Here is a 24,604-nt window from a genome sequence, read left to right on the forward strand (position 1 = left end):
TAATAATAATAATAACTGATACTTAGAACACTTACTCATTAAATAACTATAAGATGTCTAAAGAACATGCAACAATTACGGCGACAATATTGACCAAAAATTACATTAAAGAATAACGCAGCCATTAAGTTTTACTCTTACGTTAATGAACTCCTTTGTAATCTGTGAAGCACTCTAGAGATTAACTATTTATAGCTTCTATTTATTTATACCTATGTTTAATTATTTGTGATGTCAGATTGTCTATTATGTTATTAGATAAATATAGTGTGAATTCACGAGTGCCTTTTGACAAAACATTCATTGATATAATTTTTTCAATAACAGCACAATGCCAAAAACCTAATTGATCGTTCTTTATGATTAAGTTTTATGAGAAATACTCAAATACTTTTCAAATACAGGGGTCTAGGCTCAGAATATGATTTGGTCCCATTCGGTGTCGAGACCCTTGGTCCGTTCGGTCCTAGCGCTTTAAGGCTTTTTAAGGAAATATCAAAAAGTCGACATCACCGGAGACCGAAGAGCTGGCAGCTACCTTGGACAAAGAATTAGTCTAGCTATTCAAAGGAGGAACGCTGCCAGTATCTTCGGAACCTTGCCTAAAGGGACTCCTTTTAAAAATATATTTTAGTAATTATATATTAAGGTTAGTTATTTATTTCAATGTATTTATTTTAGTTACTATAAGAAAGTGTCCACATATATTGACTATTTACAGTCAATATATGTGTACATTCATAAGCATAGAATTAATATAAGAGAAGCCATGTGCACATAAGCATCGCTAGTTTTCTATAGAGACTAAATTTGTGAGGAACAAAGGTAAAGTCAAACTAAGGTGACCAGTGACGGACATTATTGAGTCCCCTCCGATACTCTAATGGCCCTCTTGATGACAAGGGGAAGGGAACTGTGTGATTTTACGGATGTCTACCTACGAATAAATAGTATCTTGGGACCGTTTGCTGATGGCCGGTACCTTTATAGCGTTCGGGTAAACATTCCATATGTAATTAGTGAGGTTCATGAAAAACTAATTTAACGCAAACTTATTTAAGTCGTCACAACGAGGATACGAAGACTGAAATTCAAATGGGATGGTCATATAATAAGAGGTATAGAAAAGTGGAACAAAAGGATCTTTTTTTTTAAAGACAATTCGCACCAATTGACCGAGTCCTATGCTAAGCTGGTGAAGCTTGTGTTATGGGTACTAGGCAACGGATATACATACATATTATAGATAGATAGACATATAAATACATATTTAAACACCCAAGACCTAAGCACAACACCAAATGTCGTCGTGTTCGTCTCAGTCGGGGATCGAACCCGGGACCCATGGATTTTCAGTCATGGGTACTAACCACTAGACCAATGAGTCGTCAAAATATTGGTACACAAGAAATAAGAAAAGAAAATAAGGTAGACAGTTTCGAAGGTGGGACGAAATAAAACCTGTAACTGGGAAAATATGGACAAGGAAAGCAAACAGATGGGTTGTCGGTGTCACCGACTCACTAGAGACACTAGTTTAAGATTAAACTTATGTAAAAATTTGTCTGAATAAAGGCTTATATTATTATTAGGGAGAGAGGTTCTTTCATTAATATCATTTATTATATATTTCATGAATTATGAATGTGTTTATCAAAGATAAAAAGTCACAATAGGGACGCATTCAGGTATAGAGTATAAACTGTAAAGCTCGTAAAGTTTAAAAGCTTCTGGTACTTGAGTTTTATATATCAAAGATCAATTGTTAATATTTAAAGTTCATATGTGTTATCAATGTAAACCCAAAAACTGTTCTACTATATCTTAATTGGATTTACTTGCTTTCCTAAATAGAAAAAAGAATATCTAACTAAATATTGCTATCAGTAATCCGGCTCTAAACTCATCCAATCCATCATTCATTATTGATTTTTCATATAAATGTATCTAAACCAAGCGTCCCCATTCAGTAAGAGCACATACGCAACCCTAAAAGCTTGGGCAGTGCAATTAATAATGGAAGCAAAAGTGTGCGAATGTTACACAAGGCAGGCGGGCGTATTATGAAATGTTCATGAGTGCGTCGCATGATATATGAGGGACCGGGACTCGAAGCTGGTCGCGGTCACAACTCGCCGAGTACTGGCTCAAAGGAAATCTCATTTTGCAACTCCCTACACCCACACAGGGGTGGCACAACTTTCACATAATGCATTTCGTAATACTAAAAAGTGTATCAGAATTTAGATTACTTAAATACAAGATTTGATCACTCTTGGACACAGATCGAGGTATAGCGTATATATATACAATGTTATAAACAAACAATTATTTTATTTATTTATTATATATTATTTGATGACAAGTAAAGTAAAAGAAGCCAAACAACCACCATTACAAGTACTAACGAAACAAACAAAAAATACGAATTTAACAATGTTTTGATGATTTGGAACTTTATGGTAACAAAGATATTATATCAAGTAAGCAAATTTTTAAATATTAACCTGACAGCCCTAGCCACCCCTCGCTCATTCCCTGGACCAACCCACGCAGAACTTCTATTAAAATTATTCGAGAAAACCCAACACTTTGCGTTCGCCCACTGCCCGTCACCCCAACCCGGGACACGGCTACTCTTTTTACCTTTTGTTGTCTGATCGAGAGATAATTAATAAAAACCTTTGAGATGTAATCTCCTTATCGGCTCTAAGTTATTAAAAAGTACATGTATGGGTGCTGTATAATGAATTGGACCTGCTAAGCGTAATGACGACTTTTTTAATCAAATACTCAAACAAATTGTAACAATACTGAAAATATAATGTACTACGCAATAAAATATGTTTCAAGTCTGAGTAATTATAGATTCGATTCGTTTAATTAGTTGTAGATAAAGCTTTTAATTAATTCACGAGTAAGGTAATTTTTCTCTGTTTACCGATGCTTCAAATGTTTCTTAATAGAACATTTAATTTAGGTCATTTGTTTTCAATTAAAATGCAGTATTGATAACGATGGTAGATGGTATCAGTGTTGAAAAGTGCGATTCATATCAACTCCTATTTGATAAACATAGATTTTTTCTTCGTGCAAAATAAATCTTGCTCTTACGATAGGAAAATAACGTGAAAAATCGAGACGTCTTAGACCTCAACAAGCGACTATGTGTGTAAGGTACAAGCAACCTAATCTATTAACAACGAAACAAACAAAGAAATGTGTTTGTTTTATAAACTATTAACGCCTTACCAGAATTAATTGAAGCTATCACAAAGACATGCAATTATGAATATAAAAATATTAAATTAATATATTATTTGCATTTTCGTGTGTAGACACTTTAATGCTAAATTTAGAAGTTATTATTAAAACCTAAAATACTCGCTTGAATTCTCGTTTGTGTGTACAAACAATAAAGATAATAAGATCAAGTAACGCAGAATAGAATAAGAATGGAATAAAATTCCATTATGTTCACGACGGTTGAAGTTGCTCTGAAGCGAATAATTTCTGCAAAACAGAAATATCCGGAATCGCGTAGCTACATGATGTTAACATTGTTCTACACAGATACAGACTTATATCTTGTAGCTTTGATATACTGTTTTTATCGCATAATAATTAATAATTGTGCTATTAATATTATAAGTACAGGACAATATTTGTAAAATATATTAAAATTGCACCAAATACTCAACTCAAATGCTCAACGAAATATACAACATATAACTCATCCGTGGTTAATATGTACTAACTCGAAAAAAAACAATAAATGTTTTGAATTTGTTAGACACAGAAGGCCGATTTATCTTACGTTTAAATTGTAAACTGATGGCTTGTGGTTTTGGGTAAATTATTAATGAAGACAAACAAACAATGAAAAACAAAAGAATGACGATGATTTCTGAAATTTTTTGACACTTAACAAATAAAAATGAAAAAACTTACTCTTAAAGAAAAAACTTTTTACCGGATTAAAGCTATGTATTATTATAAATTTACAATTATTTAACATAATTTTTAATTTATCCGACGTTTCGGGTGCTTTACAGCGTGCGTGGTCACGGTGACTGAAGACAAAAGGTGTTGGATGTTTAAAATTATGTTAAATCATTGTAAATTTATAATAATACATAACTTTAATCCGGTAAAAAGTTTTTTCTTTAAATGTGAAAAGGTTATGTTAATCAAAGACAAACTTACTCTTTTTAGTAAGTATGTACATATGTCTTTAAGTGTGATAAAGTTGAAAAGAGCTATTGTATCTACGGCGTAGCATCGTCTAAGTAAATAACGGTGCAAGAATGATAAGAACTTGGCTTCTATTTGGAATCGCAGACTGTTTGCACACCTGCTGGCAAAGTTATATAAGTATTAAATCTAATAGTATAAAAAATTGTTTTATGATTAAGAGAATTGTTTTATTACAAAAGAGATAGTATTGAAATTTATGCGCTGTGAAAACATTTGTTAATTTGAATTTAGTATATTTTGCTTCGAAATATTCCCTAGATCTTTGAATTGTGTAATAAGTTACTTAAATTATGATATTTAACAATTTCTTGCCGAACCTTTGTTCATATTAAAATCTTTCTCTCAGTAACTCATGTCTGAATGTGTCAGTCACCAAGGTAAGTATATTTGCATAAAATAATCTAAATTTCGCATTCGGGTTATCGTGTACGTCGTTACCAAAACCAAAAGTTCAAAGTTAAAATGCTGAAATTTTCACATCATCGGCTTCAATTTAGGTGGCGTTCGGCATATAACATCTTACGCCTCAAAAATTTCCGATAAAAGCATCTCTTGTGATGTGGAAAGTGCGCACATTGTCGCATTATGTAACGTTGTATCTCATAGTAATTCATCAAATTCTCGCTATTTGACGAGAACCATTATTCGATGGTCGCGAAACAAATGATTACAAATGAATCGGGCGGCGAGCGCGGGGAGCGTTGTCATGGCAACGGGAGACGATCGATTCGTTCCCGCCCGCCCCCGTTCCCTGCGCAGCTTCAATTAAACAATGATTCACACGTTAGCGGTGATGAACAAGCATAATGCGAGTACAGAACTGTGTCGGGTTCATAAGCATAATGGTTACCTCAGCTGGATTTGGCACGTCAAATACATGAAACAGAGTTGTAATTATGCCCAATTGTTAATATAATAACATAGATTAATGACTTCTTAATGCAATTAAAACTTTACACGGTGATTATTTGATGGATTAGGTAAAATCAAATTATATTTAATTATTTTAGTTAGAAGTTCACGTTGAAATCATTATTATTATTATTAAAACGTTCCATAAACAAATGTAATAATTTCCAGATAAAACATTAATAGCATCTGTTTCGAATGTAATTATATTACAGACGAATGGAACCGCATTTTAAAACGGATTTTCGGGATGAACGAATTTTTAATCACGACAGCCTAACCACGAAACTTACATAATAAAATTCATACAGTATTTAATATAGAACTGTTTGTACAAGCCACAACTCAAATTAAAATTTGCTACGCGATATTAAAATTGGATAGCCGGCGGCCCAAAAAGGTTTCCCTCTAAAACCCAATCAGCGATTGGGCCAGCCGATTTAAATAGAGCTTATATAATATTGCTTGATGTGAGCTTTTATCGGATCAGACAGTCTAAACATACCTACGCGAAAGTAAAATGAAGCTTGGTACTGGCTGATTCTTGAGATTCTAATGAGCAGGTTTTGTCTAATGCCTTAATTGACAAACAGTACATAGTACAACCAAGTACTAGAAAAATGGCAGTAACAAGCTCTGGCTAATCTTTTTGAAGTTATACTTCTTTAGGCGCGTTATGAAAAATTTATGAGAGTGAAATTTTACAATGCGCGCGCACCTGTGACACAAAATTAGGAGTGTGATTATAGCGTGCGCGAGCGAGATAGGAATAAGACAATCTACAAGTAAAAAGAAATAGAATATGCGTGAAGTTCGTATGCCAAGAATTTTGAATGACCATAATGACATTTGTCATTTACCTTTTAAACAAATAAAGGAGTTTTAATTATTTTTTCAAAGAAATTTAGCAATGCTTTTTGAATTATAATCAGAAGTGATTTAAATTGAATATTTAAACCAATACTAATTAATATTTGTGAAAAAACTGTGCTCATCAACCTTCCTAAGTGCTTCAATACAATTGAGGTTAACTATCCGTATGTATTATTATTATCGAGTAATGTTTTGATTAAAAAAATGACCACATTGTTTAATCAAAACATGTAATTTTTCTGATTTAATCTAGCAAATATAAGGACAAGAGACAAAAAACAATTGATGAATCAGTGTAAGTGCACTAAATTTAATACAAAAAAAGAGTTGTCATCTTATCGCTGTGAAACATAAAAAACTGGAGGTGGAACAAAGCCAAACTATTTTTAATAATGCCAAAGAAGTATAACTTCTTACGCGCGTACATAAGTACACGCACCCATTTTTTTTTTATATTGGACAATTCACACCAATTGACTTAGTCCCATGCTAAGCTGGTGAAGCTTGTGTTATGGGTACTAGGCAACGGATATACATACATATTATAGATAGATAGACATATAAATACATATTTAAACACCCAAGACCTAAGTACAACACCAAATGCTCATCACATCGATGTTTGTCTCAGCCAGGACCCATGGATTCGCAGTCAGGGTTACTAACCACTAGACCAATGAGCCGTCAAATTCTATGTCAAGAATCCAAGTATTTCGGGACTCATATACATATACATATGCTTAAAGCGTATCAATTCTTAAGAGATCGGCAACCAGTTCCGTGTTGAGAGTATTCATGGACGACGGTTTCATTTAGCACCAGGTTTACCCTCTGTATATCATATACGACAGCACATACGGTACGATTTTCATCAAAGAAATTTTTCATGAAAACCATTATAGCATTAGAAGGGTTCGAAGTGAGTGTATTTAATAGATCGTGTCCATATAAAGTTTCCGTTTCATCAAATATACTTTAAAGTTGAGGTTTTATAATGAAATAAATTCATTGAAACGTAAATTATTCAATTATAAGGGTCGGCAGAAGTCTACATAGCGGAAGGAACGGTACTTTTGAAGTGTGGATACAATTATACAAATTGGACAATAATTTAATAAGCGGCAAAGATTCATGAGATTTATAGTAAAGGTTTTCGTCTAACTACGATTTTGTTCCATTTGATTTAAGCGCACTTGGTCGATAGTACTGGGATACCAGCAGGTCTCTTTGTTATGTATCTTGTTGTCAATTAGGCCGTCATTAATCACTGTGGTTTCTATTGTGAAGTGCTTCAAGTGCGTTTAAATTACTTAAGTTACTTCCTCCAACCTCTTTGTTTTTTGATAAACATATCAATTCCTATAATTTTATAGGTAAACTTACTATACTTTATCAATAAAAACATCTTCATATAGAACTACGCAATGTCGTATGTATTTTATTATAATACTGAGAAACGTCTCTGCATTTATTCATATCAAACAAAGAACGTAATACCATTGTTAAGCGTCTATCAATTTTTGACTATGCATACACGTGTATATAACAAAAACAACGCAAAGTACGCCATTTACAATTTTCAATTAAGATCGAAAAACAATTAAATTTTCCGGTAGCCTCGTTTGAATCACAGGTTGAGTTGGCAAGCTAATTAATTCCTCTCGTAAATGCAATACAACACCGAGTCGAGATAATAGCATGTCTCTCGTCATAGCAACGGCCAAATTGGACACAGGTAATGGGAGGGACCCGGGGAAAACAAAGCACCTCCTGTTGCGAGGAGTTGAGTGATTATAGACATTTTATTGATATACATTTATAGGTCGTTAACAATGTTTTACATAGCCTCACGTGCATTATATTTGCAGACTATGTTTAGATAATAGATTACGAATCTTTGGATCTGTTTGTTACTATATCAATCTATAGACGTCAAGTTATTGTATATGTTATTTCGAACCTCGATTATACAATTACCTATAAGACAATGAAATTTAACTTTAGTTAATTATAATAGTTAACAATTTGATAGTGTGTGCTGTTGTGTATGTATATAAAATATGATTCAACAAAGATGCCAACTAAAACTGAGTGACATTATTTAGTTCATAATTGCTTTATTATATATAAATGATGTAAATATATTACAGCTTTCTTACAAATTACAACATCAAGTGTTCAAATAGCAGTACCGTCTATAAGCCTCTATCAAAGCCTTGCTAAAGTAGGGCGCCCTTTGTACGCACATAGTATCTTAAAATGGCGAATTCATAAAACCTACCGTACTTTAATTAGGCACAAAGCACGAGGTGGGTTTCGTGTAATTTTAAAGGCACGAGCAAAATTTCTTCATTGGATTACGAGAGTACGTAGTGTGAAGTGTAATAAGTACATATTTGTATGGGGTGAGAGGGCGGTCGCAGAATCAAGGGCGCGGGCAAGGGGGATGCTGCGCGGGGCGCGCGCAGATCAATATCTCACGTTGCCGGGGCGACCGAGCTAGACCGAGTGCCTCCCTCCCAGGGCTACTATGACGAAAATTAAATGTCCGAACAAAGGCGTAGTGTAACAGACGCGTCAAACTCACTTAATATACTTTCTACATTGTTTTCACGTGTTTAGCTATATAATGATAGCATAGATTGAAGCTAGAACTCAATATGAAACTTATTTGAAACTTTTTGTTTCAAAATCTATGAAATGAATACAAAGAACTATATGAGACGAAAATATCGCAACCCTATAAAAGATACACTAAACATAATTTGAATTTAGAATAACATAAAAACACTGTACAACAAAACTCAAGTACGAAAAATTCGTCAACCCTAGTAGCGTACCACCCCGCCCTTATTTAATACACGTTGGGAAGAGTTTTTCATGCTAAATGACAGGGCAGCGTAACACGCTTAAACTCCGAGTCATCGCGCACGTAATGGCCAGACTTCATTCGAATATAAAACGCTATGACATTGACCCCAAACGTACTTCCAGATCATTAATTTTTTATTGGCACCTAGTGAGCTAAGTTAAAGAGATGCGAACACAAGACGAGAAATCTTACTACTGACATTTATCACGGTTAGATTAATACTTAGATGATATTTCTTTAAAGTGTTAGTTATTATCTTATTTTTCTGTAATCGTTTATTGGTGATTAATAATGTATATACTGTGTATTTATATACGCCCACAAAAAACATATTATTATTTAAACAGTAAGCCTTATATGCTACATTATTCTATTTACATTCTTACGATAGTTTATATATGCGATTTTGTAGTATAATAATAATAAGGCGTTAATCGTCTTACTAGCGAATGTGTTGTTTTAATTAGATGACGAAAATTAACACGTCCATAGCACACATCAAACAATATGCGTGATAATCTTAGACTAATGTGTATGTGACAGCCGGAAATTGTTCGCCATGTCATAGAGCTTAATAATTCAGTATTAATGAATTCAGCTGAGTTTAAAAGTGACTGAAAAATAATTAGGAAGAGATGTGGTTGAAGAGGCCTATTAAATATGAATGGGATTTTATTTAATAAATCTATAATTCAAAACATTAGCGTGTTTAATTAATTTAGAAAGGAATTAAAGATACACATCAGATAAGCCTAGAAGATTTAAATTAGGACGACTGTCGGATGACGACGTGCATCTCGTTGGTATTAAGACCATCTCAACATCTCAGATGAAAAAAATATTTCATCCTTTCTTCTTCAAACTAAGCTTTCCTTAATAATTCAAATAAACGACCTACAAATCTAATTATATAGAAAGAAAATGGTGTTCGTCTGAGGCTCTTTCACGCTTAAACCACTGATCGTATCGACATGAAACTACCACCGTCCACCATTCGATGCGAAATTTTTTTTTTTTTAATTCCAACGTTCCTTCATTTTTTTATTTCTGTTTTACTTTTATGAAAATTTTTCCCGCTAATAAAAACAAAAGAGGCTTCCTAGAACCGCAAAACGTCAACATCTGTTAAAAACTCGATTTTCGAAATATTTCAATTCTCTTAGCGGGAAGTTAAAAAGAAGAATAATAAAAATATGAAAATAAAATAAAATAATGAAACATAAAATTTATTTTAATTCGTCCAGCAAAGCGGGCGCGAAACGGCTAGTTATAGATATATAAAAGCGTTAGATATTTTTGTCCCTTAATAAGGAATAATAGAATTTAATTAGACTGCTTGAAAACGTAACTCAGTACCCGATTAGTTATTTAAGGAAACATTTCACACAATTTTTAACTAAATAGCTGAGTAGCGATATAAACCTAGATATATTATTTTTTTTACTAAATGACATACTCAATTAGACGTTTTAATAATACTAATAGAGAAGAATAAAACAATAACGAAGATAAATTATTTATTTCTCATTAAAACTAAGAAATTAAATCATATTCTAATAAAAGTTACAATAATTATAACACGATAATGTTAAGCATCACAAAAAGCTCTCAAAAACATTTCAAGTGCAGCTCAAAACTTCGGCAGGTTTGTGCTATTTTTAAACATTTAATAACTGCCTAAATATCAAAGTTTTCCATGCTTGTGTATGAATAAACCGTATTAAATTTGTATATAATAAGGCCAAACATAGTACGTAACAACAGTATAATTAGCAGTTTTTTAAAATAAAATCTATTTTTCATGCTCAGTATAGTCCTGGTAAATAAATACATGTTTAATTCAGTAAAGTTAATTTGTCAGAATATCAGGTTAATTCTTACATCTGTTTAACTGAGAATATTTTGCTCATGTATGTAAACGCGCTAAATTTCACCAAATACTGTTGTTATTGTTGTTAAGTTGTTATTGTCTGAAGAATAACAAAGGCAATACATAATTTTATTTATTAAATATCTATCTATTCTAAGTTTATATAGACTAAAATTCAAAGATTAGTAATCATAAAACGAATAAAACTAATGTTTAAAAAGGTAATTGTGTAAGTAGAGCAACACCTCGCATAATCCAATGATCAGGCGGTTTAGATGTGGGTAGTCGCATAAAAAGAATATAGTTAGTAGAATGGCCAGTCGTTGAGAGAACGCCGCGTCGATCACCCGTCTTATAGAGCGGGCAGTTGTAAAATACATCTTGAGGTATATCTTCACGCTTTAGGGGGATAAGCCATACCTGCGTGGAATGAATATAGTAAAAGAAAAGTCAAAAATCATTTAATCATATAGGTAACACAATGTACACTTATGAACGTAAAAAAAAGAAATGTATATGAAATGTTTCTAACTTTACATTTAATGCCAGTTATTCTCTTCCGTTCTACGCCCTTGATTTGAGAACTGGAAAATAAACTCTCCGCCACACTTTTTAATCGCCATGTAAATAACATGGTATAACATGTAATCAGTATTTTTACACATGTAGGCAACTAGTTGAATGTTAGTTATTAGACTATAAAATACATATTATTAATTAATATCATATACATAACCCTTTTGCTTTTCTGCTTGATGACAGATATATTTTAAATAGCTATTTTTAATTCATAAAACGCACATACAAACTATATATTGAAGATATAAACTATAGGTTTCCGTCTACCCACAAAATAAAAAATCCGTGTACGATAAAACATGTGAAAATTTACCGGCGGAAAGTCATCGTAAAGTAGCTTGGGATGTGATTCGTCTATGTAGTAGTCTTCATTATTCCATCGAGCTCCTTCCATGAAAAGTCCGCGAATATAAACACCTTCATCTGGTGGTTCTTCTAGCGTAACAGTGCGTTGCACCTAATGGATGAAATATTAATTAAAATGCTTCTTGTTGTAATAGATGGGGCTAAGGCAGAACCACGTCTGGTGGTCCCTAGTTGGTTTGATTTTTTTAGAGATCGTGTGACTGCCTTGCGATTCTATAACTCACTTTTCGAACTCACACAGCGGTTTTTGCAGTGGCGGTCGCGCTCAAATCAGTCGTGAAGCAGTCATTTTATGATTTGGCATTGTGATAAGGAGGGAGCTTGTAATTTATTGTTTATCAGATTGCCAAATCGTTAAATGACAGCTTTATGACTGATTTGCGCGCGACCGCCACTGTGAAAACCGCTGTGTGAGTTTGAAAAGTGAGTTACAGAATCGCAAGGCAGATGTGTAATATCTCCTCCACAAAAATGGATCTAAAAATCTTGATTTTTAACCCTTCATAAATCATAATCCAGGAAAAACTAAGTCTGAAAAGGGAATAAAAATATATCTATTGCCAGGCTTGACATACCCCGCCTACGTAGGTATTCGCCAACCTTTAATTGGGATCCAGATAATTACTTAGGCAATAGTAATTTAATGATTAGAAACCAACTTAACGTATACCTTAATGAATATAACAAACCTCGTAGTGGAATGCGAGCTGATCAATAGGAATTTTGTACTTTCTTGCGTAACTCTGCTGTGCGGCAGTGAGGAAGGCTTGCGGGAAATAGAAACCCGACAACCAGAACACAACAGGTGGACCATATTGATGCCAATGCTAAATAAAAGACATAATTGAAAAGTGTAACCTAGTGTGTTTGAAAAGATTTAAGTCATTAAATTTTTCTTCATACTCTTAAACTATAATTATTATTTAAATAATCGTTTGGTTGTGATTGGTTAACAGAGATGCTGAGTCGAGGTCTAAAACGAAATTGCGTCATTCAATTTGGCCAGTCACAATCAAACGATAGGTCCTATCGTTCCATCATTTCCACCATTTACTCAGCCAATTCTTATGTTGTTTGAGATAGGAAGAACAAAACATGTTAAATACATTTAATTAAAAAAGAGTTTATAGATGGACTACAAATAAAAAATCATAGATAACTCAATGATAGAAATGTAAGTGTATTACACTGCTGCCACTCAATCTATAATAATAATAATCTTAAATAATATCACCTAATATTACTAATGCGATTGAGAAATATAAATAAATTTTGATTTAAATGCGTAGATAGAAATATCAAAAACACAGTGATAGCTTAATGGTCAAGCAAAACGAGTACCTTGATATTATGTGTAGCTGACTCTGACCTGTGGAAATCTATAAACAGCTATACATACAAACAATATACAACATAATAAAAACCTGCAAAAATGCTAATCTTGCAAGCAAATCATCAAAATATGCTGATAGCGGCTTCAATGATGGGTAGCTTTTGCCAGCCCATAGATTAGGAATGCGTCCACGCACCATACTGGTCAGTACCTCTTCTGTTATGTCCGTTAGTACACTTACACCTTAAAATAAGATAAGATTAACTTCACTAGATTGTGTTAATTATGTAGGATTTTTTTGTACCTCAAGAGGTCTTAGTACGTTCATAAATATTTAAAGCTTCTTACGAAGTATGCAAACAGAAAAACCTAATATTATATGCAAAGATATGTCTGTGTGTGCCCCAAAGGGGGCACGAGACTTGAGCTAAATGTGGGACACATGTTTTATATGTTACATATAATATATACTATAGTTTAATTCTTATATGGGTTTGATTACCATATATTTATCAGGTTACTTGCATAATAATTTGAATATAAGGGAGTAGTAAATGTATATTATTATTTTTAATTTGTACTTGCTTAACCTACATGAATAAAGATAGTTTGAGTTTGAACATTTTTTTATTACTCATGTCTGGCAGCCCAAAGAAAATACCTCAATAGTTTTTGAACGTCGCCAAAGTGTGTATTAGAATCATCAATTAAAACTGTACCTTGAACCGCTCCGATAACCGCTCTTGAGCTACTTCGGACAACGTTAACAAGTCTATCATATCTGGCTGCCTCTTGAATCACGACGATTGACATTGGAGTCATATCAGCAGGCTTTATATCTCCTTCATGGGATGGTCCCGTTAATATCTGTTTCGGTAGTCGAGCGAGGATATCCTCCGCTATGGCCATGGCTTGTTGTTCTGGTGTTACACCTGCTCCACCAGCCGACATCGTGTCCTAATCGTTGAAGATATGAAAATGTGTTTAATAGCAACTAAGCCTCATTTTGATGTGATATAAGTGAGAAGACTGAAAAGCACAAAACTTTGACATAGTGAATTAGTGTTAGTGCACGTTAGTATTAAGTGCTAAACAGTGAAAAAATAGAACACAAGAATCTAGTGTCTTCCCTTTAATAGAGACTGTATACGTAAGTAGTGTTATTGGACATTTCCTTATGATAAAAATCCTTTTTAGTAAATTAAGTTAGACTTAAATTACTTATTAGTCTTAAGTTAGGCTAGATCGTAATGTTCCATGATGTCTTAGTGAAGACTCATATATAAAAAACAGTGACGTGTATAGCGCTGAAAAAGTGCTTTGAATATTAAAGCATTCTACTGAATTTTGTGTGTTTAATGTTCGTAAAAAGCTTATAATACCAAACTTAACATAACTAAAAATTTCAAATTAGCAATCTTTTTTTTATTTTAATGATTAGACAATTCACACCAATTGACCTAGTCCCATGCTAAGCTGGTGAAGCTTGTGTTATGGGCACTAGGCAACGGATATACAAACATGTTATAGAAAGATAGACATATAAATACATATTTAAACATCCAAGACCTAAGCACAACACCAAGTGCTCATCACATCGATGTGTGTCTCAGCCGGGGATCGAACCCGGGACCCATGGATTCGCAGTCAGGGGTACTAACCACTAGACCAATGAGCCGTCTCTGTGAAAACACTATGCAGAAAACAAAGGAACAAAAAACAAAACACTTTCAGAGAACTATGGAAACCACTACTGTCTATCCTGGACCACATAAATACGTGAAATTTTTCTGATATAATAATGACAAGGCAATTTCGTCAACGATGCAAGCACCTATTTTCTCACCCGACACTGAATGAAGTACAGTCATCAGTTAAAGCAATTTAAAAGCTGTCAGATGGAAACCATTACCGCTTATTGAACACATCAAACGCACATCTATAAGATAAACTCACCAAATATTCTTTGAGGAGATCCTTTGAGCAAAAGAAATATGTTATTAAAGGAAAAACGAAATGGAATTAAATTAAACTCGAGTAGACTCACCGTACGATCCTTGTCGGCCGACGGCGATGGTTAATGAAACAGAATACAATTTCTATTAAAATACATGTTTAGACTACATTATAATAATACATTCATACTAAGACGAAATGAAACCTAAGTTAATATGTACTGTTATATATGTTTTTTTTTATCCTCGCTGTGATTAAATGAAGTAACTTGGAGATGAAATAACACTTGAAATAACTATTATTTCTTTAAATACCTGAATCCACTTGGCTATAATATGATATCTAAACTAACCACTAAGCTAAAGAAACTAAATCCGCCAGACTACAGATTTTGTTAGATTAAATTTATTTGAGAGTAAATAATATTTTTACACATTGTTTTTTCAGCAAGTAATTAGTTCAGTGAATTGCTTTTATAATGCTTTATCGCTATAGAAATAACTATTAAAGAAAATTATACAGTATAAATCCACGGGGGTCCCAAACACAATTCCAATTAGTGGGTCGAAGCAGTCAGGCTAAGACGCCATTACATAGGTTATACATATACGCCGTTATTCATAAAAGTGCGATCAGATTTATTACTTAAAGTACTTTTTGGTTTCTTTAGTATTGTCACATTGTATTTAATTTCGTTTAAAACTTTGCACTGAATTCGTTTTTTTTATAGATCAGGGGGAAAACGGGCAGGAGGCTCACCTGTGGTGAGTAGTATACCCTTGGACACTCTCAATGCCTGATGGCTCGCGAGTGCGTTGCCGGCCTTTTAAGAATTGGTACGTTCTTTAAAATAAATAAGTTATTACGCAGTTTATAAGCAAGTTATATGCGCAATTAACACTAGTTCGTACGGTAAAGAAAAACATCATTTAGAGTGAGATTCAGACTCTAAAAACTTAATGCTAAGTACGTGATATATGTTCGCAGACTGCTATGAGTTCACAGACGCAAAATTGTGTATATCATGTATTTTATTTTTAATTTCAACATCGATTACCCTAAGGATTGTGTATGTATTTTTGTGCATAAAATAAAATCTATAAATTTAAAAATCAAACCCATTCACATACCTACGCGAGTCATCATTAGCGCTCTCCGAATCATATGTTTATTATTAATTTCAATATAACCAGAAAAGGTAGAAATGCCACTGATTGAGAATCGGGAGTTTTATAAAATCAATACAGTGCAGTGGACTGGGGACATTGCAGTTTTGCTTCTTTTGTATTGGAACGACAGGTGTGAAATTACCTACACGTCTAGGTAACTTAATATTTATGTTTCAAATTTAAAACATTTGTTATCTCTCTAACTCACTGGAGTTATAGCGGCAAAGGCTAGGATAAAATAATTGAACAATTGTTTTATAGTACCTGATTATCAGGAACCAGCCAAGACAAATCATTTGAACTAACATTCTATATAGACGGAAAGTAAGTAATATGCATTTATAAGACTCAAACTAATTAGTTATCTCTTAACACTAAAGGTATTTTACTAATAGTCCGGTCGATATAGACATTTGAAATAACAAAAATTCAAAAAACCTCAAATTTTGACCTTTGACCTCAAATAATTTTTTTAGCACACATAGGATCGATTTTCTTTCTTTCCACCTTTGGCTCTCCGAGAATTTTTGTTATTTGTCCGCAAATTTTATGTTTAATTTGACAGGACAATGAGGTAAAACTACTTTAAAATTGAATACCAGACGCACTCAGAAAAATAACAGTATAAGGTGATTTTTAAACTTTAAATTGAAGTTTTCAAATATAACCTGTAATTGGCTAAAGTGTGCATTACTTAGGGTCTGTTTCACAATGTACGGATAAGTTCTACATAAGTTCCAAATTAGCTACTTATTACTTATTGGTAGGATAAACACAATTGTTGCGTTTCACGACTGTCAGATAGCGCTATTCGTCACATAAAGTCCATCATAAGTTATGAGTCCGATGAAGTTTCAAATAGCACAATGTATCTTCCAAATAATTTATGTGTTGCATAGCTATTTGGTACTTTATCCATACATTGTGAAACAGACCCTAAGACTCTTAGATTCAGTCTCTGTGTTAACGATTGTAAGATTTAAAAGCTACAGTTTTATATAAGCTACAATAAAACTCAACTTCCCTCACATTATGTGTATGATATGTTAATGCTTTCACGATATTATTACAATAACCAAGAGCCTACCTGAGTCAATATAGCCGTACTCAAAAGCTCCTCAGCCTCACGGAAGTGCTTCGTGATGTCAGCGTTGGAGTGGAAACCGAATACTGAAGGAGGTGTGGCGACGGGCAATGAGCGAGCAAATGAAATGAAATCTGAATGCTCGCGTAGTGTTGGTATGTGGTATATACCTGTTGGTTTATTATCACCATCACATATCTATAGCGTTAAATATCTTGCATCATGAGCACACCACGTACATACCCTCACTTTCACACCATCACACAATACTACTTAGTTAAATATATGTAATATTCTTATTGATTATTTCCTTTCAAAGTTCCATAAATCTTATATATAAAATTCTCGTGTCACAATGTTCGTTCCCATACTCCTACATATTCAGAAGCCTGAGAATTGGCTACTATCTATATTTCAAAGTGATAAGGGGACCCCAAAAAATGTTTTTTATTTTTTCAAAAAAAATGGTGTTTATTTTTTTTATGATACAACCCCTAATTTTTACCCCACTACGATCAAACCATTTTTTATTATTGTAGATAGTTATTTTTATTGAACTAAAAAGATGTTTCCTAGAAATGATATACATGGTAAAACAAACGTTTGCCGGGTCAGCTAGTGTTTTTGTATACATTATTTATTCCATCTTTGGCTATACCTTATATATATAAACAATGTACAATTATATATAGGTACGAGATACATAAATCAATCAATTGACAATCAGTTGATGGACAATCCTCAATACATTATCAGAATTGAAGACTTCGCTATATTGTAAACTGAATCTCATAACGCCAAGTATACACTTCAATCAGGCAAAATATTATTATGTATATGAAAACCAGACCAAGATTGAATGGAGAACGAACTGAAAAGGACATTATTGTGTGACCTTAGACCCGTACATCTAATAAATTACTTTCATCTGTATGCACTTCGCAAAAGAAACTAATAAAATCATAGTATAAGATCCCGATATACAACGACCTTCACCGAGATGCTTATTTAATGAAACGTATTATTTAATATGTCAATAAATATAATCCATATGGGTTGCCTAGCAAATTTCAGTCCAGAGTATTTTTTTTTTTATAATTTGCATGTAGTAAATTTCTTTAATTTATTTTCAATCAATATTTTTAATCAGGGTAGTATTATATATGTATCACTATAACTTTCCTTTTTAATAAAGATGTATATGTTAACGTAAAATTGTAAACACCGTTAGATTGTAATCTATCTCGCGAGATTTTAAACTGTCGAAAGATTGTGAACCTCAGCGTACTGCTTACAATATAATACCTTAAATTGTAAGCAGTTCGTTAAGGTTCACAATCTTTCGACAGTTTACAATCTCGCGAGATATATTACAATCTAACGGTGTTTACAATTTTACGGTGACATATATATATACTTTAGTGTCACATAAAAAATATACACATAAATAAATAATTAATTAAAAACAGCCTTACGTTTGCATATTCTATGGGCTTCATACTTTCGATTGGTATAGAATTTATCTAATAATCATACCGGTGAAATATTAAAAAAAAAATTTTTTTTATATTAATTAAAATACTATGGACTGAAATTTGCTAGGCAACCCATATGGATTATATTTATTGACATATTAAATTAAATATAAAATACGTTTCATTAAATAAGCATCTCGGTGAAGGTCGTTGTATATCGGGATCTTAGACCATCAGGAATTCAAAATACTAGTATGAGATTTTTCATGCAAATATTTTATGCCAGCGAAATACTTCTTCAGACTGAGTGAAAGGTACTGATCAAATACAATAATAAATCTACTTACCAGTGGGGTCCAGAGGATATTTCTCCTCGTCAACAGTTCTGGGATTGTAGAACTTGTATAGTATCGTGTTAAGACACCGTCGGTCCCAATCATCAGTAACTCGACCTCCATAGTTACACTCACCAGTTAAGTACCGCAAAGCAACAAATTGCACATCCTAAAAAGCTTTTGATTTGAGTAGATATATTTTATTATTGTTCTGTATACAATTTCTAGTTAAAGTGTTTAAAAGGAAACTACGACCCAATATTATACAAAAAATATTCGCGGTCCCAAGTGCCAATATTGGCAAATGTAACAGCAAGAGTTTCAATAATCCTTTTCCAAAGAGAGATATTGATTCAGATAACATTGGTAACACAATCTTTATGATTTGATACAACAAAATCGTACATATATTGATTAATATAATCTTAGTTAGATATCCTACAAATCGTATGATGGATGTGTACTTTAAATTAGCCAAGTAACCGTGAAATGAAACAATGAAAATGTTTGTTCCACAATACTAATCTGTAAACCCGTATTCTACTAAGGTAATCCAAAAAAATGATCGGCTCAAGTTTTCTTATCTGTTTAGTTATAATTTATATTTCTTAATAGGCAAATAGGTGGACAGCTCTTTTGTACCTGACACACGCCGTCGGCTTTTTAGTTCTAAGCTACGTATACATACCGGTATACAACTACATATATATACCGGTTTCCTCATGATGTTCTCATTCACCGCACGAGTCAACACAACACATTTTACATAACACGAAAAAATACGAGCTCCTTCAACTAATCACACAAGGCAAAGTGGCAGGTAGGAGGAGACCTGGCCGCAGACACACGTCTTGGTTGAAAAACCTAATACAATGGTTTGGCCAAAGCACCAAGTCATTGTTTAAAAGCGCGGCATCAAAAATTAAACTAGCCATGATGATCGCCAACCTTCGCGTAGAGATAGCACTATAAGAAGGATGAGTGAAAGTTAAATGGGCAAATACACAGAAATCCATTGATCTACAGCCAGGATTCGAATCTACGATCATAGTCGTGAATGGGTTCTACTTGTGGTGACTGGTCGGACTTGAATTCGTGTATGCAGTGATGTTAGTTATTTCGACTATGTGTTTGCGTGTAGTTCCCACGAGAATGTAAGTGCGTGCTCCTATTTCACCATGCCTCCTGCTGATAGAGGACAAGTCTTTGTTTTTAATTTATGTTATTATTATTAATTACTTAAGATGTCATGTGGAACATGGTGCAATGATTGCAGCTCCTTACAAACGTTGTGTAAAAAATCATGGCGATTAAAAAGAGTGGCGAAGAGTTTATTGCCAGTTCTTCTCTTCCGTTCTACGCCCTTGATTTGAGAACTGGCACTAAATGTGAAGTTAGAAGCATTTCATATACATTTTTTTTGACGTTAATAAATGTACATTGTGTTACCTATATTATGATTTTTGACTTTTGATCTCAGGGAAAAGAGTCGCAAGTTGCAGCCTATAGGCCAGCGCTGCTCTTTGATTCATACACGATATCTTGATTTATCTATTAAAATTGGCCTACCAAAGGGCCACCATAAGATCTAGAATGTTTATGTGATGAATATACTCACATCATATTCATTAAGAAACATATAAAGTTGGGTGACGCTGATCCTCAAATCAGTTTCATTAAACTCATATCGGATATTCCAGCCCAATGGTCCAAACTGCCTTCTCTCTTGAATCACAGCGTGGAAGAAACACAGAGCAAACAACATCTTTTTGAATGTATCAGGTTGTTTGTTCCCTTCGAACCATTCTGGATCGTTTATCGGATCGCTTTGGTATGAACGAGCTATATTTGCTCGGAGACCTATAATTTTTTAATCTATTATAAGAGGCTTCAAAATCTTCTCGTTATATATTATTTCTGCATTTACATATAAATATTTATATTTTATTATCATTTGAAATGCGAACCACTAGTTTTTATCGTAAGTATAAAACAATATATGAGAAAATTATGTTTTTCATATAACAATGAACTTTAAGCAACTTATTAGAATAATTATTTGAACACAATCAATATCAAAACACAGCCTTCCAAAAAACGGTTCTTAGGGAGCGTTCAAGTATTACGTCACGCAATCCCCCCATGTAACGCGCCGTAACGTTTTTCTGTATCCAATAGTAAAATGTTTCGACCGTGACCACCGTGACCACCCAGTGACTCTTTATACCTAAAAGTTACCATTATGTGGTGTAAGTACTTGAAAGTCGAAAATAATATTAACAATAACGCGTAATTTAATCCTCGCCCAGCATCGTAACGTTTTACAAGAGGATCTCCCCCCCCCCCCCTCCCAAAATTCGTTACGTAATACTTGAACGCTCCCTTAGTTAATAATATTAGGTTGGGGAAAAAGTCTTTTCGCATTATAGTATGTATAAACTTGTAATAAAATCTCTTTGGCTATACTATATGTATCTGGCTGGTTTTGTTATCAAGGAAAGTTGAGATTTTAAAGAAGATAATTCCAAAATCAAATTAGGATAATGACTGTTTTTTATTTATTTTTCGTACCGTCAAGATGAGTGAATCGAATGAAGAAATTCGATACATTTTAAAATTTTACTACAAAAAAGGTCAAAATGCAACACAAGCCGCGAATTTTTTTTGCGATGTTTATGGACCTAGTGCAGTGTCTGTGAGAGTAGCACAAATTTGGTTTAAGCGTTTTCAATCCGGAAATTTTGATGTCAATGATCCAAGTCGCTCTGGTCGCCCTATGACAGATAAAATGGATGCAATTTTTGAAAAAGTGGAGCAAGATCGGCATATCAGTAGTTACGACGTAGCTGAAGAACGGGGAATTGACCACAAAACAGTTTTGGCGCATTTGAAAAAAACTGGGTACTCAAAAAAGCTCAATACTTGGGTACCTCACGAGCTCACTGTAAGAAACCTAATGAACTGTGTACTCATTTTTGATTCTTTATTACGACTTAATGAAACCGAACCATTTTTGAAGAAGCTGATAACTGATGATGAAAAGTGTATATATAAAGATGTGACGTACGACAAGAACGTGCGAAAAAGGTCGTGGTCAAAGGCCGGTCAGGCTTCACAGACTGTGGCGAAACCCGGGATAACTCGCAACAAGGTGATGCTGTGTGTGTGATGGGATTGGAAGGGCATTATTCATTATGAGCTGTTACCACCAGACAGGACCATCGATTCTGAACTCTACTGCTAACAACTGATGAGATTAAAGCCAGAAGTTGAGAGAAAGCGGCCGAAATTAATCACCAGAAGGGGTGTGGTTTTTCATCATGATAACGTAGACCTCACACATCTTTGGCCACTCAGCAAAAACTAAGAGAGCTTGTCTGGGAGGTGATAATGCATCCGACGTATAGTCCTGACCTTGCACCTTCAGATTTCCACCTGTTTCAGTCTCTTCAGAATTCTTTAGGAAGTGTCAGGTTATCATCACGAGAGGACTGCCAAAACCAATTATCCCGGTATTTTGATCAGAAGCCCCAAAATTTCTATAGCAATGGGATCATGTCCCTACCTAAATAATGGCAAAAAGTTATCGAACAAAATAGTACCTACATACTTTAGTTAAATGTAAATAAACTATATTAAAAAATGTTTTGAATTTTCTTAAAAAATGCGAAGAAACTTTTTCCCCAACCTATTATGTATTTTTATTTAAAGTTAATAAAAATTACTTTGTAAATTGTCTGTGAATAAAAGTTTATCTTACAACACAAATTGGTAAAAATGTGGTAAAAAATTCCTACCTTGAGGTGGTTCATTAGTCATTTTAACACCATTCTGTAGCACGTAAACGGGGAAATGATCCGCCGGATATGACGTTAGCCAAAGTCTGAAGTCTGGATGGGTGGAATCCGGCGTGAGGCCTTCGCAAATCTAAGTGAATTATGGAGATCTTAAAATATGTAGAAAGAAATAAAAGAATGACGTATAACATTTATTAATTTTATCAAGTCGCTTTTAGAAACGTGGGAGGCTTTTGCAAACCTGAATAAGACAAGCTTTATAAGCTAAAATTAGATTTGTCATAAAATTATCGCCCACATTCTCTACGAATGAAATATAAAATTACTTGATATACAAAAAACTTTCCTTTCATACACATTGTGTATTGAAATACTTTTAGGGTCTGTTTTACAATGTATGGATAAAGTACCAAATAGCAACACATAAATTATTTGGAAGATAAATTGTGCTATTTGACATTCATCGGACTCTTAACTTATGATGGACTTTATGTGACGCATAGCGCTATCTGACAGTCGTGAAACGCAACAATAGTGTTTATCCTAACAATAAGTAATAAATAACTTATTTGGAACTTATGTAGAACTTATCCGTACATTGTGAAACAGACCCTTAGCATCAAAAAAGTTTAGTTTAGTTCAAAAGGTCTTAAAATACCTTTTCAAGCATTGGCATCCAGCTCTTTGCCAAATGGCAGTTTTGTAAAACAACCCACGTGCCGCTGCGTACACCTTCGTCAATCAACTTTACGGCTATTGGCCCTTGGCCCTGTCCCAACGATAACGAAAACAGCCGGGATGCCCCAAAACCCTAATAATCATGTGGGATTAGGCAACTCTCTGGATAAGCTTTTTATAAATACAATTGGAGAACATGTAAATATCGTTAGATATAGTTACGTATGAATAAATATTTAAACTTAGTTGAAAAATTTTCAACCATGCCCGCGTTAATACTGTTAATAGATAGAAGGTAAGAGGTTTCATCTAAACTAACTCTTTAGTTATATAATTTTTACTAGCAGACTCGACCAAGCGTTGGTGTGCCTAAGATTTTTGATATATTACATAGTAGTAAACTATTCAAGGGAAACGGTAGGAGAACACCAGTCATGGGGACCACCATGCTTTTTTGGTGGTTTTGCCATTAAATTGTAGCTTATGTGAAACGTTGGTACTTTCAACACAGCGCCATCTGTTAGAATTGAATTAAGATGTAAGCTATACTATCTTTTAAGTTGGATCAAATTACACACGGTGTGCAAATTTGATTGATATCGGTTCGGTAGTTTAGGAGTCCATAGCGGACAAACAACGTGACACGTAATTTATGTTGTTTATATATATTATACGATGTTTTATATGTATTTTATATTTGCCATTGTTCTATATTGGAATGTAGTAAGAGAGATGTAAAGTATGATTGAATATATGAAATAGATTTGTCTATTAAAATAGTTAAGCAAAAGTAAGAATTTCATTTATAATTAATTAATTAACGACACACAATATAATTTTCTTTATATTAAACATCGGTCATTGAAATATATAAAAATTGATTTCCTTACCTGATCATCAGCAAATTTAAGAAGTGTACCCATAGGATCCGAGCCAGGGGTCAAAACAAATAATAGTGGTATACAACAGTGGGAGTCCGAGTAAGACGATCCCAAATCAAACAATGGCGGTTCAACAAACTGTCGACCCATTTTCGCTACAAAAAGATTAA

General features: G+C 33.6%; 1 protein-coding gene across 1 annotated transcript in view; it reads right to left on the minus strand.

Annotated features, from left to right (window-relative positions):
- Window positions 1-10,415: 10,415 nt before the first annotated feature.
- LOC125056173 (dynein axonemal heavy chain 7) overlaps window positions 10,416-24,604 on the minus strand; it is a 70,407-nt gene continuing 56,218 nt past the window's right edge. The window contains exons 63-75 of the mRNA XM_047659146.1: window positions 24,444-24,589; window positions 23,534-23,686; window positions 22,876-23,005; window positions 20,697-20,938; window positions 19,091-19,247; window positions 17,272-17,438; window positions 15,107-15,115; window positions 15,016-15,036; window positions 13,779-14,016; window positions 13,151-13,302; window positions 12,416-12,553; window positions 11,674-11,817; window positions 10,416-11,201 (exon numbers count right to left, since the gene is read on the minus strand). Of these exons, the coding sequence (XP_047515102.1) occupies window positions 10,995-11,201; window positions 11,674-11,817; window positions 12,416-12,553; window positions 13,151-13,302; window positions 13,779-14,016; window positions 15,016-15,036; window positions 15,107-15,115; window positions 17,272-17,438; window positions 19,091-19,247; window positions 20,697-20,938; window positions 22,876-23,005; window positions 23,534-23,686; window positions 24,444-24,589 (1,904 nt within the window). The 3' untranslated portion in view covers window positions 10,416-10,994. The remainder of the gene's footprint in view (window positions 11,202-11,673; window positions 11,818-12,415; window positions 12,554-13,150; window positions 13,303-13,778; window positions 14,017-15,015; window positions 15,037-15,106; window positions 15,116-17,271; window positions 17,439-19,090; window positions 19,248-20,696; window positions 20,939-22,875; window positions 23,006-23,533; window positions 23,687-24,443; window positions 24,590-24,604) is intronic.

This window comes from Pieris napi, chromosome 14 (genome assembly GCF_905475465.1).
Source record: "Pieris napi chromosome 14, ilPieNapi1.2, whole genome shotgun sequence".
Lineage (NCBI taxonomy): Eukaryota > Metazoa > Arthropoda > Insecta > Lepidoptera > Pieridae > Pieris > Pieris napi.